The sequence below is a fragment of the Microplitis mediator genome, chromosome 5, assembly GCF_029852145.1.
Source record: "Microplitis mediator isolate UGA2020A chromosome 5, iyMicMedi2.1, whole genome shotgun sequence".
NCBI lineage: Eukaryota > Metazoa > Arthropoda > Insecta > Hymenoptera > Braconidae > Microplitis > Microplitis mediator.
Window position 1 is genome coordinate 23,720,678 of NC_079973.1, and position 19,360 is coordinate 23,740,037.

Consider the following 19,360-nt stretch of genomic DNA (forward strand, 5'->3'; position numbering starts at 1 on the left):
GAAAAATTACTTCATTGCTGTTTGATTGACAACTTTCAGACCTTTAATTTTAATTTTTCTGCATCTTTCTACATAAAAATATTTAAAAATACGACCGCTTTACTGATTCGGTTGCCTTACGTAAAAAAAAAAAAAAATACTAGTAATATTAATAAAGTCACCGAGGTAAAGATTGAAAATTCAAATTTTGTAGGCTAAAATTTATTTACCAAATTTCGTTCAGCTCCAAATTGATAACAGCTATAAGTAATTTTCTAAAAATCTATTGCTTCAATATTTTTTAATTAATTAATAAAATTTTAATGCGATTACGACAGTATGAAGTCTTTGAATATTTAAAAAAATGGGAGACACTGTCTGGGAATACCCTTAATCAAAACATTTATTTTTCAAAAGACGTTTCGTCACTTGATTCTTGTGACTTTTCCAAGTCCTGAAGTATTCCAAACAAATGATTAATAAAACATTTCCCACAAATTTATAACTTTAGTATACAAACAATAATAGCCAATTAAAAATAAAAAATATAGAACACATCAGCCTCAAATTGTGTTAATCATTAGTCAGATTAAAATAAAAATTTACGGATATCAGCATAAAATAAATTAATTTTAGTGATATTTATTTAGTCAAGACAAATGTAAATTAAATGAAAGCACTATTTATCTTTTGAAAAGGAATATCAAGTCTCGCAAGTTGCGGTGAAGTTGGAGCTTTACCGGAATTACCGCCACAGGATGAGGAACGTTTGCAAAGAGCAGCACGTCTGTTACAACAACGACTGGTATTACGACAGTGGCTAAGTGATTACGGCCTCAGCTCTTATTACCAAAAGTAAGACATACTCAACTTTATATTAATAACAAATAACTATATTCTCAAATCTTATTGAAGATCCTTTCAATTTTCCGTTACATATATATACACATATGTATATTCACATATAAATACTATGTAATTAAAATTTAATTAATGTTGAATAATTTAGTGTCGGTGATAAGATAGAGACGGCGAAAAGTTTAATTATTAATTTATTAATGTGATAACTTTGTTATAGACTAATGCAGATGGATGTGTTATCCTTGGAAGATGTATACTGGGTTGAGGATAATGAAGCGCGTACTACTCTTGGGAAAGATCTCCCAAGGTGGATTCAAGCTCGTCAAACTTTGCCGACATCCAAAGACGATCTTGAGGCATTGAAAGCCGATTTATGGAGCTCTGTTGTTAAAAATAGTCAACACCAAGATGCCTGGACCTGGGGTAAATTTTATCATATTTATTTATTTATGATTAAACAATTCATCACCAGCTTTTAAGTTTTGACAAATTTATGAAAGGGATTTGAGTGACAAATTTTGAAGCTTTATACATTTTCAAGTTTACTTTGGAAATATTTTGGAGCCGTTCATAAAATACGTCACAAAAAATTTTACCTTTTTAGCTGTGTCACATTTTCTGCGACCCCCTTATCAATGCGTCACTCCAAAATTAGGGCTTCACTCAAGCCGAGACAAGACAAGATTGGGAAAGTCTTGTCTTCATCTCGAAAGCTTTGATCTCGTCTTGAGTCTTGACTTCAAAATGTAAGTCTGGCATCGATCTCGAAAAATAAGTTATTAATAATATTGTCTTGTCAAGATCTCGTCTTGGTCTTGAATAACCTAAAATTTTCTTAATATCAGTCATAATTCGTTATTACTTGGAATTTATACAAGTATATTAATATAGGTATAGATATATATATATATATATACAGTTGTATTAAGAGTAAGCTTTATCAATACCAAGAATACTGTTATTTAAAATAATCAATAAGCTAAAATAAAGTCAATAGTTAAAATCTTTCTTAAAGCATGGAGTCTTATTGCGAGTAATTCTCATATACTTATACTTTTGTATTTTTATGTCTTGTCAAGACTTAGCGAGATGTTTTTAATGATATTGGTCTTGGTCTTGAATTGCGATCTATAATATCGTCTTGGTCTTGTCTTGACAAATCAAGACGAGGTCAAGACAAGACCAATATAATCTCGATCTTGAGTGAAGCCCTATCCAAAATCACTCCGCGAAAAAAACAAACTCTCTATTTACTCCGTATGCGGAGTAATTTTTTTTCAAACTCCGGAACTCCGATTGACAGAATAAATTCGGATTTAAATAAAATCCGTATTCACTCCCGATTTTTTACAGTGTAACTACCGGGGCTTTAGATAAAATCATTAGCTCATGATAAAGTAGACGATTAAAAAATGTCGGCAAAAAGCTCATTCTTAATTAGAGAATCGTACAAAAATTCAAGGAGGATTTAAATTTTCACTGATTTATTTTATAATATAAATCGCTGCGCTAATTTTTATATCATAAAAAGTTTTTTTACTCGGTAACGATACACCCAATTCTTACTAAGCAACATAAAACCCATAGTTCCAGTAATATCTATAAATATATTAGGAGTGATGACAGATAAATGTGAAATATGATAGAAAATGATCGAATTTGTGCCAAGTCGTTGCAAAGTTTACGCATGGAAACTCAAATCATACATGCATACATTTAAACTCTTCGATTTCAATTCTGACTCGTCGTATTCTCTTTTTTTTTATTTTCTTTAGAGTTCTATCGGCTCACGGGATAAAAAGTTTCTAGCATATTCATTTTATTAAAGAAAAAATATAATAATTTCAAAACTGATCATGAAAGCCAAGAAAAAACAAAATTTTATGTAAATCATAAATTTCCATAATCAAATTTTCTTTGAATTGTTTTTTCTTATTTTACTCCAATGTAATTATTTTTACAAAAATTAATAATTCATTTAATTACTACTCGGGTATGAAAAAATAAAAAAATTGAAATGTTATTCATATATAAAAATAGATATTCTAAAATATATATGTTAAACTTTTACATTATAATTTATAATTCAATATAATATTTCTCGTAAAACTTTGGTGCTTACAGACATTATATTAATTTTCCGACAAGGATAACAATGCCCTGAATGTTATAATTCAGAAACAGTTACAAAGTTGATAATTAAAGTCAGAGAGTAAATAAACTAAATATTTAATTTAAAAACTGACGGAATCAACAAAAAACAAATAAATAAAGTATTAGAGAAAATAAAATACAATGAAAAGTTTTTTTTACAGGGGGAATGTTAGTGGTTTCAGTATCAGTAGCGGGGTTGGTTACCCTCGCGGCGATGACCCAACCAGCATTGGCACCAGAGGCGAAGCACTCACTTCTTCAGTATGTAACTGGAAAATATTTGCTGCCGAGCAATTGCCGTGTTCATTTTGAATGGGAAGAACCACAGCTAGTAGGAGAAACTATGACGTTTACTGTTAAAGTACGTTTATTTATTTATTTTATTTTCATTTCCTCAATTCAAAAGTTTTTTTCATTGTCCGCACACTGAAAAATCTAAAAAGCGGTGGACCCTATGAGCCAACCCCAAACCCCGCAGTTTTTAAACTCGAAAATTTTATTATTTGTAAATTTTTCATCTCTTCGGGCTCAATAGGAAACCAAAAAAAAAATCTATTTCGCTGAGAAAAGTAATTTTCCTCCGACGAATCGAAAGTACTTTTTGAGACTTAGCTTTGATTAATTTTTTAAGCAAATCAGCCAAGTGGTTTACGAGTTATGTAACAAAAGCCTAAAAAATACATTTTTTTAATTTTTATTTTTCAAATAACTTGGAAATTAATCGGCCGATCGTCTTTAAAATCTAAGTCTTTATGAACCCTTTCGGTTTATTCATTCCAAAGATATTATATGACAAAAATTAGCACCCCCCCCCCCCCCCACACACACACACATAGAGGCGCCTATTTTGAAAATAGAATACTTTCCCAGGGTCTCCAAACGTCAAGATTTTATGAAAATTGAATTTTCGAAAATCGGACCGAAACCAATAACGTTTCTTTTCTTTAAAAATTTTCAATTTTCATAGCGGGAAGTTTAAAAAACAAACAATAATAACTACAGTAACAACTAATGAACAAGAGCAGTTAGTAATTAATAAAGTAAAATCTAAAATTACATCATCGTAATTTATAATTAACAGAATATTTATTGAAAAGTACTATTCAATTCATATTTTGAACTGTAAAAATACTAATGGAACTATACTAATTACTGTTTGAAATCAAAATTTTTTGAATGAGATCCCGAGCGCTTTATTATTTTTCCATCCATTAATTTTGAAATTCCAAATTGTTTATAAATAATTCGTAACTAAAATTTCCAGTTTTACCAACGTAATGGACAACCCTATCCTATCTGCGACAAAGACAATCTAATAATAGATGTTTCAGAAGGTACAAGACGTGTAGCAACCCTAATAGATTTAGGTGGAACAGACCCGTTGGCTGCTAATACGGCTGTTGTTAAATTTACCGTACGACATGCTGGACAATATCGTATTGCCGTGTTAATTGGTTCATGTCATGTACATGGTAGCCCGTTTCTTAAAAATTTTCTTCCTGGTACGTTTAATTTATAAATTTTAAATCAATACTTTTATCACTAAAAACCCACAGTTTATTATTAAATAAAATAATAAATATCGAGCTGTGGTTTTAATATTAAACTTGTGATTCTCTGTCAAGCTTAGGGTTTATATATATACAATATTTTAATTAATATAATTATTATTTTGGTCTGGTAACTGGTAACAGGGCCACCGGATCCCAATAAAACGGTATTTGTACGTCAAAGTTCCACTGTTGTATGCACAGCTGGAATCGCGCATTCCATGACAATAGAACCCAGAGATGAATACGACAATCTGTGTGTATTTAGCTCTGCAGATCATCCTACTGATGGATATAACGTCAATATTACTCAGGCAAGTTGATTGCTTTCATTAAAATAATCATTTTTTTTTACTATACGTAACTGATGACGGATTTATTGATTTTTTATTTCAGATTGGGTGCACAGAGGAGGGTCAAGCTGTGGTCTGTAACATACTGCTGGAATACGACCAACCGAATCAAAGAATCCGATTAAAAGTTGGATTTCCAAAGGGTGGGTGTTATCATGCAACAGTGAGTCTCGCCGGACTGCAATTACATAATGGAGATTTCGATATTATTGTACTTGATAGTACGTTTTATTTTATTTTACATCAATATCTATTCAATTTTTTTAAATAAATAAATTAATTAATGTATTTATTTATTTATTTATCTAATTGTAGGTTCTGTAGCGAGAATGGTACACAATAATGTCGCTTCTAAAGATCCTGATATATGTTATGCTGCTAAATTATTAGGAATGCAAGGCGAGAAGTTTTCGAAACCTAAAAAAGTATTCTGTTTTATATCACCAAAACAACTAACGATTAAAGAATATCTCTTAAAATTTATACCTAAGCGTCTTGTTACATTTAGACTCTGTCCATCCACTAAGGTAATGATATTTTTTTAATCACAATTTTATATTTTTAGTTATTAATTAACGACTACCCTGGTGGAAATTTTTTGGAATTTTCTCTGAAAAACTCAGTTCCAAAGTTCTAAAGACTTTTTCAGAGTTTTTCGGAGAAAAGTCCGAAAAATTTCCACCAGGGTACCGATAACTTTTCATTATCAATAAATAAAAAAACATTAGAATCTAAAAAATTTGCGGAGTGAACCCAGATTAAATCCGAAGTGAATACGGAGCAGATGACTGTTTTTTTACTTGATCCCTTCGGAGTAAAATTCACTCCGAAGGGGAGTTTATTTTATATTTAAACTCCGAATCGGAGTGAATGCGGACTTAAATAAAATCTAGATCACCCTGAAATTAGTCACCTAAAAAAACAAACTCCTGATTTACTTCGTACGCGGAGTAATTTTTTCTAAAATTCCGTAACTCCGAGTGACTGAACTCCAAGTAAATTCAAATTAAAATAAAATCCGCAATCATTCCCAAATTTTTATCGTGTAGTCACTCAAATTATTAAAAATAGTCGTACAATTTGATACAGCATTGCAACTATTATTTATTATTACCACACATCTCTGGTTAAAAAGGAGTATTAAAAAGGATTAAAAATATTGAAAAATTAATTCTTTTCAATGTTTTTTTATTCTCTTTTTTAATCAGGGATACTTGTAACTTAATATTCAAAAAAATAAAATATAAGTTCTGTGTAATTAAATTTAAAAATACTAACTTACTGATTGGTGATTAATATTTATATACTAATTACAGTTTCATTTTGAAAATTCAAATAATGAATACGAAGGCTACAATTCATTTTCTATAGACGATGGGTGCCAGCCACCCGTTGAATTAATATCTAACTACCGCGACGTTATTGCCGCAACATTTACCCTCTTCTTACTAAAAAATATCGGCGGTAGTGAGACGTTCGCTGACAAACAAGACTTTTTCTACCACGAAGTGAGGAAACACCATCAAAAACACTATCACGAAAAACTTACTATCAAAGTGCAGCGAGATAAATTATTAGAATCAGTAAGTTCTCAAAATTAATAAATCAATCAATCACTCGCACACTCATTCAATTAATTAATTAATAAATAAAAAATCGTTTTAGTCAATGAAAGCAACAAAAGGTTTTTCAATAAGCGACTGGTGTAGAAATTTCGAGATAACGTTCCAAGGAGAGCAAGGTATTGATTCATTGATAAATTTAAATAAAAATATAAAAAATTAAATAATTGTTTATTTTTAAGGAGTCGACTGGGGTGGAGTTAGACGTGAATGGTTTGAATTAATATGCGCGGCACTATTTGATCCAGGAAATGGACTATTTGCATCATTCGGTGAATCACAACAAGCCTTAGTACATCCGAATAACAAAAGATCACAAAATTTAAAACTAAAACATTACGAATTCGCAGGACGTATTGTCGGTAAATGTTTGTATGAATCAGCTCTAGGTGGATCTTATCGGCAATTGGTCAGAGCTAGATTTACACGCTCTTTTCTCGCACAAATAATAGGCCTTAGAGTTCACTACAAGGTACTTAAATTATCTCATTATCAATAGCTACTGACCCGTGTAAAAAAATTTTTGTTCATAATGAATTTAGATCTAAATTTCATCTCGAAACTCAGATCATGACTCAAATATGACTTTCATCATGAATTTGTATCAACTTTAATCACGTCAAAATTATGACTCAGTAAAATTTAAATCCAAGTGATCTGAATTTCATTCACTAAATTAATTTCACAATCGAATCTGATTTACGCAAATCAAGTACTTGATAGAAGGAATTTATTGGTAATTTCTGAATCGATAAATTTGACAAAAAGTTTAATTCAGTAAAAATTCAGTCAAGTTTCTGTCGAAGTCATCCCAAGTCCAATTCAAAGACGTAATGAATTAATTTTATAATTGATACTGATTTACTAGACGAAAAGTTGGAGTAAATTCACGATGAAAGTCATATTTGTGTCACGATCTAATTTCGTCCTGAAAATCAGATCTAAATTCATTGTGACCAAAAATTTTTTTCACACAGGCGAATATATTTATATATTTTATAGTTACAAAACCAAATTACTTTTCAGTATTTTGAGCAGGATGACCCTGATTTATATTTAAGTAAAGTCAAATACATTTTGGAAAATGATGTTGAAGAAATGGAATTATTTTTTGTTGAAGAAGAGTACGATAGAGATGGACAGTTGGTAAAAGTCGCTGAATTGATACCAGGTGGTAGTAAAATTCGTGTTACAAATGACACCAAGTTAAGATACTTGGACGCACTTGCACAGCATCGACTTGCAAGTTCAATTAGAAATGAAGTTGACTCATTTTTACGCGGTTTAAATGAACTTATTCCTGATAATTTACTTGGTATATTTGATGAAAATGAATTAGAGGTAATAAATAATATTCTCAGTACAGTTTATTAAAATAATTATGATTGCAATAAAATAAATAATTTTTGTGAGTAAATTAAATAATGTTTAATTATTATACAGCTTTTACTTTGTGGTACTGGTGAATACAGCGTAGCCGATCTTCGTGCTCATCACGTAGTAAATGGCAGCTCGCCGGAATTTTTACGCGTACTGGACTGGTTTTGGACGGCAATTAGTAACTTTACGCAAGAAGAAATGGCGAGATTGCTCCAATTTACAACCGGTTGTTCCCAATTACCACCCGGAGGCTTTCAACAATTAAGCCCGCGTTTTCAAATCACAGCAGCTCCAACTTTTGCCAATTTACCAACTGCTCACACTTGGTAATATATTTTAACTTATATATTTACACGTTTAATTACTTTATTTCATACTTATACTAACAATTAAAATTTATTTTATTATTTTTGTTAAAACTTTCAGCTTCAATCAACTCTGTCTGCCTGATTACGAATGTTACGATCATTTCGAACGTGCACTTTTACTGGCTATCAGCGAGGGAACTGAAGGTTTTGGCATGATTTAAATTCAACTTTTATTTTACTTACAAAAGATTCACGTCTTGAACATTAATTGTCTAGTAATTATTTTTTATAACCTCCGTCTAATTCTACTGATTTCAAATCCTAATTATTTTTTTTAAATTAAATATCTACAGTTCTAAAGCAAAAATTACGGGTCGATTATCCTTTAGAGGCTTAATTAAGTTTAATAATTAATTTATTAAACGGTCAGTGATCGAAAATCTAGTCACGTTGACCAATAAATAAAACACTAGTCACTAGTGATATTGAAAATAGTTTGAAATTTTGTAAAAAATAAAAAAACAAAAAAAAACATCGATTAATATTTTATAAATCTGTCATTATTATTAATTATAATTCTTTTTAAATTTATTTTAAATTTTCGATGCTCTTTCGAAAGCTTAATTTATTTTATTGTTCTACAAATATTCAAAATAAATTTTTCGATCGTAAAGCACACTCTGATGCTTCGCATTATGAGTCGTGCAATAAAAATTAAATATAATTTAAATTGTCTCGTTACAGTATTATTGATTCTTGGCATACGCATTCTTTTGTGACTGCGTAGTAATGAATAAAAAATTTAAAAAATACTAAAAGTCTCGATACGACAAACGTTCAAGTATTAAAACTTTTTTTTTTTACGTAATTCTTCGGCGAGACTTTTGCTTTGTTTATTAAAAAAAAAAAAAAAAATAGCAATGAATAGAATATTTTGTAGCTTACAAACTAAATGAACATTTTGTTGATTAGTATGTACGAGTAGACTTGAGAAAGTAATGTAATTAAATTAATAACAACTTAATGAGGTAACAGACCCAATTATTGACACTTTTATTCAATTATTTACTTCTTTCTTGTGTGACAAGGGATGAAACGAAACGATTTTAGACAAGAGTGAAGTTGGCTGCGTAAGCCGTAGGTGAGGGCTGACATCGCATGTAATGTGAAATCGTGTTACATTTTGTGTCACACACTAGATTCTTCAGGGTTACCTGCATTGGAACTTAAAGTTTCAGTGTCCGCAGCCAGTTAATTTAAGCCCATTGGTGTGACCAAGTGTCAGCACGGAAAAAAAAATTGTAGTTGCTACGAAAGCTGTAGTTGAGGTTACTACAAGTTGGAGTAAAGAAATGCCAACTTCAACCACACGCGTAGTAACGTCAGTACTATTTGTGTAGTATCCTTTACTACATTTTGGAGTACTCGCTATTACAATATTGTAGTTAGGAGAGCCACAATTTTTTTCCGTGAGCATAACCATAAATTGTTATTTGCAATTTATAATTAAGCATCAATCATATAGTATATTACGCACCTAGGGAGAAAAGTAGAACATTCCTGCGTCTGTAATTGCCTACCAGAGCCGAAGGTGTCCTACTTTCCTTCCTTGTTGAGTATTATATTTTTCACCCGATCTGTACCTAAAAGTTTAAATTTGCGCCTCTATTTGAAGGAAGAATGACGCATGCGTTAATTTTTTTGCACTATACCTGCACCGAAGGTTTAAATTTCTGTCGTCGCCATTCTTATTACAAACAGACGCAAAAATTTAAATTTCAGGCACAGTATCTGGTGAAAAATCATACACAGAACGGAAGGAACGTCGGACGCCTTCGGCTCAGGTCGGCAATTACACACGTGGGTTCGAATGTCCTGCTTTCCTCCCTTGGTGTGTAATATACTAATTATTTTATTTTGTTGCTGTAAACAGCTTATATATTTAGGATTTTTTCCCTGGGGTAAAATGTTATGGAATCAAGAGATTGAAAAAATCTAATTATTATTATTATTAAATATAATAAATAAATAAATTATATTACCTCATACTTTATACAGTGTCAATAATTGGAAATTTTGCCTCACTCATAGCATTGATACGTTAAAAAAAAAAAAAAAAAAGTTGATACTCATTAAAATTATAAAATAGACGTGACTTTTTACAAAATAATTTATTATGCTCATCGATTCTAGATCTTAAAATCATGCATCATAAATAAATTGATGATACAAAAAATAAAAATTGTAATCACTTTACAATAAGATAATCACAAACTTTTCTAATAGCTTTTGACAGCTGTATAAATACACTCTGTATTATAGATAAACTTGTACTTAATTGATTAGTTAATTAATTAATTAAATAATAGCTTTATAATCAAACGATAGGCTGATTAGAGTGTTTAGTAAAAAATAAAAAATAATAATAATAATTATAATGTATCGTCAAATAATGGCTGTTCAGTACTCGGTACTAATTACCGTTGGAAAACAAAATCCAATATCGGTAACAGAATAATAATTAACAAAAAAATAATCATTAGATTAATCATAATCATGTTAATTGATAATATTTTTTGAAATAGAATGTTTGTAAATTTATTTAGCTCCACTGATAAATAATATATAATATGAAACATAAATGAACAATCGATAATACTGTAAGCTTATCATGCTTTTAATGTTCCAATAGCTTGGAGTTTTTTTTTAATGACGTACAAAATTAGTCGGAATACACGGAAAGAACAAGATGGTACTGGCTACCATCCCGGATTATATTCAGTTATATCAGACGTAAAAAAAAAATTTTAGATACACGGAAAAAAAAAATAGTAGTGGCAACTTTCTGAGATAGTACTGAGTACTTTACCGAGTAAATATTTGTTTAATCTTAATAAAAATGTACTCCGATCAAGTATATTTTCTTAAAACAAGTATAGAAATTCTTAAATCAAGAAAATATTACTCGGTTGAAGTACATATTTACTATGATTAAGAATGTTATTTGTTCGTATAGTACCAAGTAAATATTTCTTTAAATGAAGTATTTATACTTGGGAAAATTTTTTTTTTTTTCTTTCAGTGTGTATGCTATCTAGACTATGTAGTGAGTACTATCCCGGACAGTAGTGGATATAGTCTAGATAGCATACAGTACTGTCTGAAATTTTTTTTTTACAGAAACTACTCAGTACTATCCCAGAGAGTAGCCACTACTATTTTTTTTCCGTGTAGTTGTAGTATCCAGTATAACTCAGTTACATATCAGCCATTTCTTTTCTAGCACATGCGCGTGTAGTATACTAGATACGCATGCGCTAAAAAAAATGGCTGAAATGTGAGTTAAATCTTAGATAGTGCTGAGTATAATTTGAGATGGTACTGAATATAATCCAGATGTATGTGGTTACCATCTAGGATGATAACCAGTATAATCTAGCGCTGTATAATCTGAGATGTCACTGAGTAACATATGGGATGGAACTGAGTATAATATAGATACAACTAGGATTATACTGGGTACTATCTGAAATTTTTTCTTACGTCGGATGTAACTGAGTATAATCCGGGATGTTAGCCAGTACCATCTTGTTCTTTCCGTGTAGTAGAAAAAAAAATCATAAATAAATAAAAAATAAATAAATAAGCTAGTAATGATAAATTTGTTAGAGTTATTTTATAATTGATCGTTAATACTCTGCATTAAAAAAATTTTTGCATGATTAAAATTTCAAATTACATTTATTTAAATTAAATTAAATGAGTTTATTTATATATGTAAATAATTTAATGCAGAGTGTAGTTGATGAAATGAATATTTTTAAATAAATGAAATAATTATTTTATATTAAAATAATTATTTTATGGATAAAAAAATAAAATAGTTGATTGTTATTTTTGTTTATAAAAATTATGTATATTTAATATTTTTAATTATCTTGTTACGTATACACATATATATGTTCTGATATAATGTTAGTATAAAAATATAATTAATAATAATTAATACATTAGTAATTTAATTAACTTGATAATTTTTTACAGTATCCAGTTTTTTTTTAATATCGTGATTTTTAAAAAATTTTATTTTTATTTCAGATCCGAGGTTGATAAATAGAAATTGATAGTGGGCTTTTTTTAAATCGCGTTTCAAGTGTCAAATTTATTTGAATTTTTATAAAATGGATGGTGTTTGGTCCAGACGTTTTTTAAATTTTAAGACAAGTGTTTTTTTATGGACGTGAAGAAATTCCACCGAATGCTAAGAATGAAATAGTACGTAATATAACTCGCGGTGCTCTTACGACACTTCCTGCTATTTGCAAAATTTTACTACTCCAACCACATTCTTGGCTTTGTCGCATTAATTTTTCTTTTAATTCATTTATTTCAGACCTGTATATTTATAGAATTAATATCATGTTCATAAATATTATTGATGGTAACAAATTAATACTTAGAATTATCAACAATTAATTGACAAGTCGTAAGTGAGTCATTAAGACAATTACTTAAAAAATCTACTTGATAATAAATACAACAATTTTTAAAAATACTTACAATTGAAAACTATAAACAGACTCGATCTTACGTAACGCAGCTTCACGATCACTCAACAGTATTTCAAGATTACTAACCCGCAAGCTCAATACTCTTTCACGGTCTTCACTAGCCAATAGACGTTCCTCAATTTTCAATTTTTTATTTTCAATTATTTCTAAATTCCTTTAATAATTCATTATTTTATTAATTAATCAGCTAATAATTATATTAATTAATTTTAAAAACAAACTTGTCAAGTTGTTGTTTCTCTTCCTTCAAACTTTCAACAATAGCCATGTGAATATTCAGCTTATTTGTTAACTCCTCGACGTCGTTCGCAGCTTTGTCTGCTCGCTCTTTACGTTCACTTGAAATTTTTTCGTACGCTGCAACCTTTATAAATAAAAAATTTTAACCAGCAGATAAACTCCGTCTTTATATTTATTCTTTACACAGAAAAAAAATATTTCTTGCCGCTAAAAATTTTCACTCGCAAAAAAAATTTTTTTCAGTCTTAAGAAAATTAGTCTTCAGTTGATAGTGAAAAATATTTCTTGTGGCAAAAAATCATTCTTTTCTCTGTATAAATGTAAGGAAAATTAAATTTACTCGAGTCTTGTTTATTTTTAAATTGCAATAAGTTAAGATCGTAAAAGTTTTTTTAATTAAGGGCATTCTCCGACAGAGCCCCCACTTTTTAAAATATTCAATGACCTTGGTGTCATAAAAGTAATAATAATAATAATAGGTTTTATTTGTATCACAATTATGTGTTTTACAAAGTTTTTACATATGTTTAATTTTTATTTATAAAAATATAACTCTCTTTTAATTTACTCATTTTCATACACTTATTCTAATAATTGCTTTGGTTCACTATTACTACTTTGTACAGTAGGTTTTAATAACTAATTAAAACTAATTATACTCTGGTTGTGCACCAATATATTAGTTTTTCTTATTTATCTACTTTTTTAAAATTTTTTACTTCGGTTGCTTAGTCTAAAAGTGTCATAAAAGTATTAAAATTTAATTAATTAATTTTAAAAAAATTGAAGCATTAATTAAAAAAAAGACAACGCAGTTACAATTTCGCTGAAATATAAATTTTTAGAAAAATTACTCAGTTGAAATCAATAAGGAGTTAAACGAAATTTGGTAAATAAATTTTAGCATTCAAAATTAGACATTTCTAATTATAATATTGACATGAAGATTTTACTAAAATTTATTTTCCAAATTTTGTTTAACTCCTAATTGATATCAACTGTGAATAATTTTTTTAAAAATCTATGTCTCGGCGAAATTGTAACTGCGTTGCCTTTTTTTCAATTAATCCTCAAACTTTTTTTTAATTAATTATCAAAATTTAAATACAGTCATTACAATTGAAAGTAATTGAATATTTTAAAAAAGTGGGGACACTATTGGAGAGTGGCCTTAAAAAAATTTTTATGAAGGAAAAGACATTGATTTCTAGTTCTGTGTCGTTATAGTTAAATTGGCGTTACGCGAGTTTGAGTCATCACGCGAAATATTACCGCATGAATCATCCCCTGGCTATGTACGAGTATCCACGAGTACATTGAACTTAACGACGATACGTCGCCCTTTCAAGTACACATTTAATTACCATAATTACAACGAAACTATTTAAATAAATTTTTAAACTACGCTCTAAAAAAAATTATCATACTAATTAATAATTAATAAAATTATTACCATAAATTTTTAAATTATTTGTTTATTAAATAAAATAAAAATAATTATCTTGAATACTGTCAATAAATAATAATAATAACGAAGAATCCTAGATCCTAGAATCACTTGGCTCTGAATCATCGTTTCTTAAAACTATTGGAGGCAAAAAGTCACCCTACCGCCTACACCCTCTAGCCATTAAGTCTAGCTCACAATACGTTCTAGTCTCTACCAACCACCAACATGACTCACTCTTCTATTATATACATTAGCATACATTCGGTCTTAACGATCAATTGACAAAAAAATGTAGGTCGAGCTTAACGTCAATCCATCTTCAATAATCATTACACAACTTATTGCCGACACAATAAATAAATATAATAAACTAAACTAATAAATTACTCTCTACCCACAATCCTCGGAATTAATAATAAATAATAATCGAGAAAATAATTTTATTGAGGAAAGGGAGTAGTCTAACGAAAGTTAAACTGATTTTTGAAATATTTGAATAGGGCAGAGGTACCATTTGTGGTCGCTGCTCAATTTTTGGATATTTGATACTTTATTTTCATTAATGGAAAAGTATAAAATTAAATTTCCATTTTAATAGTAGAAGTATCTCTAAACAAATTTAAAAAATTAATTATGTTATTGCGTTTTTTACAAATTACTTTATTTAAAATTTTAAAGTGTCTAAAACTGGCCCTAAAGTGGCTAAAAACGGTTCCTCTACCCTATTTAGAAAATAAATCGCGTTACTAATTCCAAAAGGACTTATATTTTTGTAGGGTAGAAGTACCATTTGTGGTCACGGCTCCATTTTTGGACATTTAATACTTTATTTTAAATAATGAAAATGTATTAAAAAAAAATTTATTGCAATAGTGTGATAAAAATATCTTCAAACACATTTAAAAAAATTAATTATGTTGTTGCGTATTTTACAAATTATTTTATTCAAAATTTCTAAGTGGCCAAAGCTGGCCCTAAAGTGGCCAAAAACGGTACTTCTACCCTATGCCCTTTTGACTTTAGTAACTAAGTTTAAATCCAAAAAGGCGTAGGGTAAGAGCACTAAATCAGTACCCAGCACCAAATCAGTAGCCAGCCACCTCATGTTAAATTACATCTATATATATTTTGAGCCATATTAAAGTATATGACCGTCTGGCCACTGGTTAGGGGCTGAGTAATGGTGCTCTTGCCCTATAATTTTTCTTTTAATTGCTAATCATATCGCTAAAAAAAAAATTATACGCCTTTTTGGCTTTAGAGAGTTTCTTAAAGCCAAAAGGGCATAGAAAAATAAATTCTTTTGGAAATAGTAACGCGAAATATTCTCTTCTTATAGATTAGAAACGCGACTAGAGCCAGTCATCTTTGAAATTTTATTTAATTATAAGGAATTAATTAATTATTGAATACAAATTATCAGATACTGCAATAAAAATTAAAGGCATTCTCAGGCAGTGCCCCCCTTACATTTTTTCAAAAATATCCAATGATTTCAACTGTCGTAACCGGATCAAAGTTCTATTAATTGATTAAAGAAAAGTTACATTAATCAAAAAAAGGACTTCCGGCTGTTATTAATTAGAAGTTAAACGAAATTTGGTAAATAAATTTTAGCCTTCCAAATTTCATTCAACTCATAATTGATAGCAACTGTAAGTAATTTTTTAAAAAGTAATTAATAAAATTTTAATACGGCTGAAAGTTTAAGGTCACTGAATATTTTTAAAAAGTGGGGGTCATTGTCTGAGAATGCCCTCAACTGAAAAAGTCGATACCTTATCTAATAAAATTTTTTTATCATCTCGTAATTTCAGTAACTTTTCTCTGTCCTTCATCATTTGATTATCGACACTCTCTAGTTGATTTTTCGTATTAATCAGTTCGTTTTTATAATTTTCAATCAAAACTCTGCGTTCTTCACTAATTTGATTAATTGAATTTAAATCATTTTTCAATTTTTCATTTTCCTAAAAAATTTATTTCAAATAAATAAATAAATAAATTAATATTTAAAATAAATATATATTTTACATTATTAAGAATATCCTTTTCTTTGGTAACATTATCAAGTTGTATTTTAGCGCGACGAACTTGTGTGCCAAGTTTACCGACCCGGCTATTCTCGGTGTCCAGTAATCGTCTCAATACAACAATTTGCAACTGTAAGTGATCTATTTGCTGACGTAGCTCATCAATAATAACATTCAAATCAATTATTTCTTCACGTCTACGTCTCCATGCATTTATTATTAATGTATGACACACAATACTCGCCGATTTTTTTTTCATTATCATTTCCAAGTCTTTATTGTTCTTTACTTTACTTATATTATCATTATTAATATTATTACTATCATTATTATTATTATCATTATTACTATTATTGGCATCCAGCCAATTTTTTTTAAACACATCATTTGAGCCACAAACTTTTGCGCCATCGAAATCCTCCATATCAAATTTATCAGAATCTAATCTTTATAAGAATAAAATTATTATTATTAGTAATTAATATTTTAGGAGGTAATATTTAGTAAAAATGTCAACGATTTTTAAAATATAATTGAATTTACTATCATCAGAAGTCGAGAGTGATGAAGAAAAAGCGAGGTAAGTATTGGGAAAAAATAAAATTTGAGTTTGAATTTTAATTGTTAGGTTTTTTGTTTAAATTTGAGTGCAAAGAGAATCTTTGAAGTTTATAAAATAAAAAAAAAAAAATACAAACGTACGACCATACCAAAGAGAAGTATCATGAAAATACGAGGACACTCTTGTCTCATTTGCTGAAACGTATTTAATATTGCTATTTATAAAACTGTGTAAAAGACTAAATAATAAAAGAGCTTTACTATGCTGCTACTGATGATCTCTGGCTTAACTTTTAGCCGCTTTTACTTTTAATTTTTTATGTTTCGCGGGCTTTATTTAGATTTTATTTCTCTGTCTTTGCTACTTTGCTGTATGTTAATGTTGGCTTTTTTTATAGCAGATAAGAATCGTAACAAATGGTTGACATTTGGTAATTATTTACATATTTTATGGTCATTAAGTTAACAGACAATTAATAATTTTAGGATTTTTTTTTTCAAAAAATCAGTTACAAAAAAAATGTGCACATGTACACTTGAAAATTAGCGAGTGCGTGAATGATTCGGTGTTAAAATTTTAAACACTGGTGTGAAAGTTACACCGGTGTTAAATTTTGGACCGGGTAAATTAGAACGTTCACACCACGAATTCACTCCCGATTTTTTCAGTGTAGAAATTTAAAAAAACTATTAGTGCAATTTTTTTTATAATTTATCTGTTTGAAAAAAATCAAAAAATTATTAGATGTCGGATGACTTTGATATCGTCATATTTTACTCAATAATACTTAATATTTATTTATTTATTTAAGTTAATAAACTTTTTAGATACCTATTGATTAATTTAGTATTCATTTTAGCCGGGGATAATTCAATTAATGAAATACTTTTTCTTGATCCAGTAATAGGAACAAGAGTTCGTAATGACGGACATGGATTTTGTAGATTTTTTTTAATTGGTCTTGAGTATTTCATATTGATAATTTTAGTTGATGAGTATTGAGTTAATTTTTTTTGACATTTTCTAGATAATTGGATCTTACTATTGACACTTTTAACTAATTTTTTTTCTTTATTTACTTCTGTTTCTTTTTTTAATTTTGTCTGCGGTAACTGTACTTGGGAGTCTGTATTTTTAATGCAACTAACTGCTGTTGCTTGTTGCATCTTAGTCACTAATTATTTTTTTTTATTGTCAAATTGTCAAACAAGCTCTAAAATTAATTTACTTTTTTTTGTATATAGTTTGCCATGACGACAGATTTAATAACAGTTGAATTATAAATGTTTTTTTTTTTATTTTTATTCGAATACTTTCAATTCAATTATTAGATTGTGCATAAAATATTTATTATTTTTTACTAATTAAAATTATACAGGAAATCCGGATTTTATTGATAATGGTGATACTAAAGGCGGGAATTTTTTTCATTCCGAACTTTGTAAAAAAAATTAAACGCGCTCTTGGTTTTAGAGAATTTTCTAAAGCCAAAAGGGCGCGTAAAAATATATGTACTTTTGGAATTAGTAACGCGATATATTTTTATGACCAAAGTAATTATCCGCTAACAGATTTAACGCCTAATAAAAAAACAAAAATCTGATAATAATTAATTATGCACATAAATTTTTATATTTTAGTTTTAATTGTTTTAAAGTTTCTGTAATAATTAATGTAATAGAGTAATAAAAATAAATATGGGCAAATCCATATAATCGATTACGATGTATCATTAATTTTATTATTTAATTTTCCAATATAGGAAGCGGTAAATTTAATTGTAATAATTACAGTATTTTGGACATTAAACTCAAACTTTTGTGCGACTTAGTAATTCCAGATTATTCATAAATAAAAATAAATGAACATCGAAAATGTGAATCGAATAAAAGTAAATATTCCGTTAATAGTATTTGAAAATCGGTTTGCGTATTTTTTTAATTTTTATCTTTTTAATTAATACGTTTTTTTATAATTTAAATTTTGTCTTATATCAGCTGGATTCAGACTCATAGTTTTCAAATTTTTTACTTCCCGCTATAAAAATGAAAACTCAAAAAAAAGGTTATTATTTACTTATGTACTTATGCGGCCAAAAAAATTCTATTAATTTCTTTAGTTAAAAACAGAGGATAGATGACGTTTTACCTCAACTCACATTTTCAAATTACGATGCTTCAAAAAAAATAAACTATTAGCCGCCATTTTAATTATATTAAAATTAATTATCTCATAAATTTATTATAAATTAAAACCTTAATCTTAAAATCATTATTTTAAAATTTCCCTCCAAATTC

At 28.6% G+C, this 19,360-nt stretch overlaps 2 protein-coding genes across 4 annotated transcripts in view; one reads left to right on the forward strand and one right to left on the reverse strand.

Annotated features, from left to right (window-relative positions):
- LOC130667508 (apoptosis-resistant E3 ubiquitin protein ligase 1) overlaps nt 1-12,053 on the forward strand; it is a 33,585-nt gene extending 21,532 nt beyond the window's left edge. For both annotated transcript variants that reach the window (XM_057469135.1, XM_057469136.1), the window contains exons 3-15: nt 678-834; nt 1,058-1,263; nt 3,156-3,355; nt 4,259-4,496; nt 4,689-4,858; nt 4,941-5,118; nt 5,213-5,424; nt 6,214-6,480; nt 6,563-6,638; nt 6,702-6,991; nt 7,546-7,860; nt 7,963-8,225; nt 8,326-12,053. In XM_057469135.1, coding sequence (XP_057325118.1) covers nt 678-834; nt 1,058-1,263; nt 3,156-3,355; nt 4,259-4,496; nt 4,689-4,858; nt 4,941-5,118; nt 5,213-5,424; nt 6,214-6,480; nt 6,563-6,638; nt 6,702-6,991; nt 7,546-7,860; nt 7,963-8,225; nt 8,326-8,428 — 2,675 coding nt within the window. In that variant the 3' untranslated portion in view covers nt 8,429-12,053. The remainder of the gene's footprint in view (nt 1-677; nt 835-1,057; nt 1,264-3,155; nt 3,356-4,258; nt 4,497-4,688; nt 4,859-4,940; nt 5,119-5,212; nt 5,425-6,213; nt 6,481-6,562; nt 6,639-6,701; nt 6,992-7,545; nt 7,861-7,962; nt 8,226-8,325) is intronic.
- Nucleotides 12,054-12,231: 178 nt separating this feature from the next.
- On the reverse strand, nt 12,232-18,323 carry LOC130667510 (uncharacterized). 2 transcript variants are annotated; one of them, XM_057469138.1, is made up of 6 exons: nt 17,895-18,323; nt 16,503-16,947; nt 16,247-16,438; nt 13,000-13,142; nt 12,768-12,932; nt 12,232-12,602 (listed from the first exon to the last, which is right to left on the reverse strand). In XM_057469138.1, exons 1-6 carry the CDS (start codon nt 18,227-18,229, stop codon nt 12,440-12,442), a joined length of 1,443 nt encoding a protein of 480 aa, XP_057325121.1. In that variant the 5' UTR covers nt 18,230-18,323; the 3' UTR covers nt 12,232-12,439. The 2 variants fall into 2 exon arrangements, with proteins under 2 accessions (XP_057325121.1, XP_057325122.1); XM_057469139.1 differs by having other exon boundaries at nt 12,237-12,602; nt 16,503-16,942; nt 17,895-17,987.
- Nucleotides 18,324-19,360: the final 1,037 nt, after the last annotated feature.